Source organism: Procambarus clarkii, chromosome 2, assembly GCF_040958095.1.
Source record: "Procambarus clarkii isolate CNS0578487 chromosome 2, FALCON_Pclarkii_2.0, whole genome shotgun sequence".
NCBI classification, from domain to species: Eukaryota; Metazoa; Arthropoda; class Malacostraca; order Decapoda; family Cambaridae; genus Procambarus; species Procambarus clarkii.
This window is the reverse complement of record NC_091151.1, coordinates 38,063,348-38,069,347: the sequence shown is the minus strand read 5'-3', so window position 1 is coordinate 38,069,347 and position 6,000 is coordinate 38,063,348. Positions and strand designations below refer to the sequence as shown.

Sequence of the window (6,000 nt, the reverse complement as noted above, 5' to 3'; positions counted from 1 at the left end):
GTGAGCGTGGTGAGCGTGGTGAGCGTGGTGAGCGTGGTGAGCATGGTGAGCATGGTGAGCGTGGTGAGCGTGGTGAGCATGGTGAGCATGGTGAGCATGGTGAGCATGGTGAGCATGCAGCCTGTCTTACCGGGAGTAAACTTCCGGTAATCTTCAAGAGTAATGATTACATGTTTAGTTATTTATTTTCTTTCTATTTTTGTATCTTTATTTTGAATTAACAAAATAACTTTGTTGTTTATGACTCAATATAAAGGATCAGTAAAGAACACAAAAGGGTATTAAATGAGTACTTCATTTTGTTTACAAAGTATAGGGGAAACAAATGATATACATATCCGCCCTAAGAATGTGTTTGAAGCCAAGATAAGACGCTATCCGAAGCTGTTAATATTGTCTTGAGGTTCCCTAAGGACCAACACACTGGTGTTCGCTGTAATGGTCTGAAGTACAGCTTATATTGACCATATGATGCTGTAATGGTCTGAGGTACAGGCAAGTACAGCTTATATTGACCATATGATGCTGTAATGGTCTGAGGTACAGGCAAGTACAGCTTATATTGACCATATGATGCTTATGACTATCAATAAGAGTTAAAATAGTGAGTAAACCGCCACAAAAGTTATAACAGCATAGACAGTTTTCGTAAACATTCAGGTTAATTACACTACACGTGAACGCAACGACATGATTCCTGTAACAATAACGTAATAATGATTCCTATAACGAGTACGTAACAACCAGAATCATATAACAACATGGTCAAGTTTAGGCTAAGACAAAGAAGAATTGAAACCTCTACATCTGAGTTGACACTAAAACTTAACCATTTGACACTGAGGAGATAGAACCTGTCCGCTGGCAGCCGCGTCCAACAGCCTGGTTGACCAGACCACGAACCAGAAGGCCTGGTTAGAGACCGGGCCGCGGAGACGTTGATCCTGGGAATCACCACCGTTAGATAGACCACTCCTCACTGTCTTAGTGTGACGTAGAAGAGGGGGACGTGGGGCCCCTCCCCACCCCGCCCCCCTCTCATCCTGTTACCTTCGTATTACTGATCAGACTTATAACTTGAAAATGGGTTGAAGTCTTTAAAGTCAAAGCCTTTGAAGCCACCGAAGCCCTTGAAGCCACCGAAGCCATCGACGGTGGGCGTGGGGCCGGAGGTGGGCGCGGCTGGCGGGGTGGGGTAGGACGGGGCGGGCTTGTAGGTGGGTGTAGCTGGCGGGGTGGGGTAGGTGGGGGCGGGCTTGGGCGGGCCGTAGGAGGGGGTGGGACACTGGGTTACCTCCACCTTGCGGACCTCAGTAGTGGTGACCGTCACTGTATGCTGCTTCACCGTCGTCGTCGTCTGCGTCGCCACCTGGGTGGTGAAGACCGTCTGGTAGGTGGTGGACGGCACCTGCAATAGATCGGGTTAGTATAGGACAGTATGGGATAGGTTAGTATAGGACAGTATGGGATAGGTTAGTATAGGAAATCATTCCCCCTCACAAAACGTGTCACCGGAGATTGGGACATATATTTGTCTGACAACAAGTGACAGGATGAACAACCCAGCGGGTTTTCTTCCTATTGGGGAGTGTTGTACATGCTGCTATGGCGGTGTGTCCACTCACAAGATGAGTGGCGCTGCCCAATACTGTCACTATGGCGGTGTGTCCACTCACAGGATGAGTGGCGCTGCCCAATACTGTCACTATGGCGGTGTGTCCACTCACAAGATGAGTGGCGCTGCCCAATACTGTCACTATGGCGGTGTGTCCACTCACAAGATGAGTGACGCTGCCCAATACTGTCACTATGGCGGTGTGTCCACTCACAAGATGAGAGGCGCTGCCCAATAAACTCGCCTCTCGGGGCAAAATTTAAATTTAAATTTTGTCTGACATCTTCCTGGATGAAGGGGCAGCTGACTGCATGTAACTCAATTAGAATCAAAGTACTTTACTTCACAGACGTGACTAATCAGAACTCATAGACGGGATAACAACAAATGTTTGTAGTATTGTCTAGGGTGAAAATAGCCTCATTTATGAGTAGGAAGACGAGGGTGCAGTGAGGTGGTTGCAGGGTTGCAGGTCAATATGATGAGCAGTGATTAAGACTTTCACTATGGGTGCAGGAATGACTTCATTAGAGGCGTGACCGTCCCAGGCACAACCAACCCTTCACCAAACCGGAAGTAGTTCCTCACCTTCTGTGTCTCAGTGACGACGCTCACAATGGTCTTGGTGACGTGCTGCGTCTCCGTCTGGGTGTGCGTCTTGGTGACGTACTGCGTGAGCGTCTGCACCACCTCCCTCACCACCGTGGTGTAGGTCGTGTGCACCTTGGTGTTGAGCACCGTCGTCGTGCTCAACACGGTAACGGTCGGGGCGTAGCAGGGGGCCGGGGGCGGCCCGTATGAGGGCGTGGATGGCACATACTGAGCGTCACACACGCTCACCACCACACACGCCACCACACACGCCAACACACACACGCGGGTCACGCTCATCTGTAAACGCAGGCTTAATTACCAACAAGGTGATAACAGAGAACTATCCAGGTAATCTGATACCATACTACTTGTGAAGGAGGAAATGTATATGTTTACCTCTCAGAATGTTTGGTAATATGTTTATTGTTTGTGATGTGTGTCTATGTATATATTAACACGTTGTACTGAATGGGGTGAGAATAGCTTGAGCTACCTCATCCCTTTGTGTGTATTTTACCTCAATAAACTTATTTCAATTTCAATTCAATTTCAATCTAGGTAATAGTGTTGTCATCAATGAATTCATCTTCTCGTACATTTTGATGATGTCAAGTCTAACAATAGTTTATCCTTTCTTGAAATTGTCAATTAAGCTTTTCCGATTTCTCTTCACACGGAAGGTTTCAAATTTGAGCACTTAACTTTGTCATCCTACGCTGGGCGCGTACTAGTAAATTTATGTCTATTCTATAGCGTGCCGACCCAACCTGAACTGCATAATCTAAATGGGACCTAACAAGAACAAGATATAGCTGACGAACAACACCAGGTGTAGAACAAAATTATTAATCATGGTAACAGAGTTCATTTCATGTGGTCTCCATTTTATATTGGCCTCCGAATGCATGATAGAGCTGATGAGTTAGCCAAAGAATCTGCCTTTAAAGGAAAAGTTAAGTATAACCTTGGATTGTCAATGAGCAATCTGAGAGCAGCAGTACACCAAGAACTTCAACAAAATCTTGTAGATCTGAGGCAAAGTGAAATCGGCACCAGTAATTCCATCTATCATCATACTATCATGCAAGAGGAGCCACACATCTATGGTTCATCCAATAAAATCAGCAGACTTCTAGATGTTACTACTGCTCGGCTTAGACTCAGTTATAAGTATCTCTGGGAATTCTCGTTATCTGCTGATGTAGACCTGACCAAATGTAAACTGTGTCAACAAAATTATTCGCACACCCTCCGTCACTATGTGATGGAGTGCGAAAGGATACGGGGAGCTGAGCATGGTGAGCATACAGCCAGTCTTACGGCTGCATGCCATTCAGAATACGTGAATTTAGAGACAATTCTATAGCAAATATTCTACAGATGTGTAAATATTTTATTAAAAATTATCTGCTGTCATAAGTTTTGACCAAATATCCCCAGTTTGCTAACTGTAGGTAGTAACTAAGTGACTGTAACCTATCCACCGCTGCCCACTGGATGGGGGGCGGTGTGCAGGACAAATATATCAACTGTGACACTAGCTCTCCACATATGTCAGTTGCTTAATTTAGAAACTGTACTTGTGGTCGATCTCGAGCCCATTGACGATGTCTATTGAATTTTATAACTAGCTCAAGAATGTAACTTGCTTAGCTAAATGACTTGTGGGGTTCAGTCCCTGAGCCCATTATGTGCCTCTGTAACCCTTTCCACTACCGCCCACAAGATGGGTATGGGGTGCATAATAAATGAACTAGACTAAACTAGGTGTATTAGTACTAACGCTTCAAGAAATTAATCCCAGTATCCTTTTTACCTTATTTCGAACATTTACGCGTTGATCTTTTGACATTTGTTTGCATAAAAATGCATTTGCTAATCTTTCGACCATTTTAAAAGCCTTACTAGATCGTCTTGAAGTGATTTTGAGTTTTCTTTTGAGTTTATCCCCCGAAAATTTTCGTATCGTTTGCAAATTTGCAAATATTGCTGCTTAATACTGAATGTTAATCCTTTACAAATGCAGACGATGGGTCACAATAACGGGGCTGAAGATACGATGACTAAACCACGCATCGGGAAGTGAAGAGACGACGACGTTTCGGTCCGTCCTGGACCATTGTCAGTCGTCCAGTACGGACCGAAACGTCGTCGTTTCTTCATTTCCTTCGTATGGTAAACAACGTATCAGTACAAATGTGTAGTCTACACTTGAAACAATCAAGGGATCCCAGTATGGTGCCTGGTAAAGGGAGGTAATAACGAAGGGGAATACAAATGCTATAATAAATATATCAGCAGAGATTGAAGCCCCAAACAATGAATAACGCGCGGATAACTTCAGGGTGAGGAAACACCTTGTTAAACTCTACTTCAAAAAGAGTGTTGTAAATGTATAAAACAAATTACAAGGCAACATAAGTTCTGGATTGTTTCAAGCTAAGGTTAGACATAAGTGAATGAGTTTGATTGTTGGGCGGCTGGCATGGGCCAATAAGCCTTCTGTAGCTTCCGATATTCTTATATTCCATATTCTTCAATATAGATAGATAGATAGATTAGATAGATTTTTTATTCAGGTAAAGGTACATGGAAGATGTATATGGAATCTATATGGAATTTATATTCCTGTATATGGAATATGAAAGCTGTATATGTATATAATGGTATATGGAAGAACATTGTTTACATTGCTAAACAAAGCACGATAAGAGACAAAGTCTCAGCTTATACGTGGAAAGCAACAAAACACTGAGATCAATCAAACAAAACAAAAGACAAACACGTCAAACAACTTGTGAAAAAGATGCCATGGACTGAATTCTGAGGAGTTTACCGGTGGCTTGAGCAGAGAGAGTGAGCCGAGGAGGAACTGGTGAGCCCCACAACAAGGCGGGAGTCAAGTGATACCGTAGCAGACGGCCAGGGGGTGAGGGAGGATAGAGGAAGCGTTCATCTGGTAAGCTGGCCGTGTGGTGGACTCCAGCACGTGTTTGGTGGCAAACACCCAGGTCTCTATATGGCAAACCGACCTTGATGCAAGCCACGGTATCTCGAGAGCGTGTGGTGTATACCTGCTATGTGGAGCAGCCTCGGGCACGCATGACTAGGAATAGGAACGAGGAGTAAAGGTCGCTCGCTGGTGGTTAACAGACTCCTCTTGAGCGTCTGGAGGTGAAAGTAAGAGCCAGGTGGAGGCAGCAAACGCTGCCGGCGCACTGCAGGAAGGTCACGGGGTGAGGCCCGGGTCGTGCACAACTACACTCACTCACTCATTGCCTCACTAACTCACTTACGCACTCACGCACTCACGCTTACAGCCTCATACTCTTCCCTCCCACACGCGCACCCGGCAACATACCCACGGCCTCACTCCCAAATGCCCGGTCCTCGCCCACACTCGCTTCAACCTGCTATTGTGATCCATCAACACGGCGCCCACAACCATCCCCTCCTCTCCACACGGGTCCTGGTGGCACAGTCGGGTTTATTTTCGACACACAATCGGGAATTACGGGTTCGACTCCCGGGCCAGACAGAAATGGCTGGGCGCGTTTCCTATCACCTAATGCTCCTATTTATCTAGCAGTAAATAGGTGCTCAGAAAGTTGTCTGCTTGTTGTGGGGTTGGGGGAGACCTCTATATAAGCCTAACATGTATATAATCAGAAAGAACATTGACAAACTAAAAGACTCAAAAGCCCCAGGAGTGGATGGATTTAAATTCCAAGTCGTAAAGAAACTGGCAAATGCATACCATTAAAACTCCTTTTCAGAAAAACCCTGGACCA

The 6,000-nt window shown here is 45.3% G+C and overlaps 1 protein-coding gene across 2 annotated transcripts in view; it reads right to left on the bottom strand.

The window, feature by feature from the left end:
* Positions 1–279: 279 nt before the first annotated feature.
* LOC123762392 (salivary glue protein Sgs-3) overlaps positions 280–6,000 on the bottom strand; it is a 115,004-nt gene continuing 109,283 nt past the window's right edge. The window contains exons 1-3 of one of the 2 annotated variants that reach the window (XM_069324432.1): positions 5,046–5,496; positions 2,204–2,506; positions 280–1,408 (exon numbers count right to left, since the gene is read on the bottom strand). In XM_069324432.1, coding sequence (XP_069180533.1) covers positions 1,058–1,408; positions 2,204–2,506 — 654 coding nt within the window. In that variant the 5' untranslated portion in view covers positions 5,046–5,496 and the 3' untranslated portion in view covers positions 280–1,057. Of the gene's footprint in view, positions 1,409–2,203; positions 2,507–5,045; positions 5,497–6,000 lie in introns of those variants that run through there. The other variant, XM_069324427.1, reaches the window with a different exon arrangement.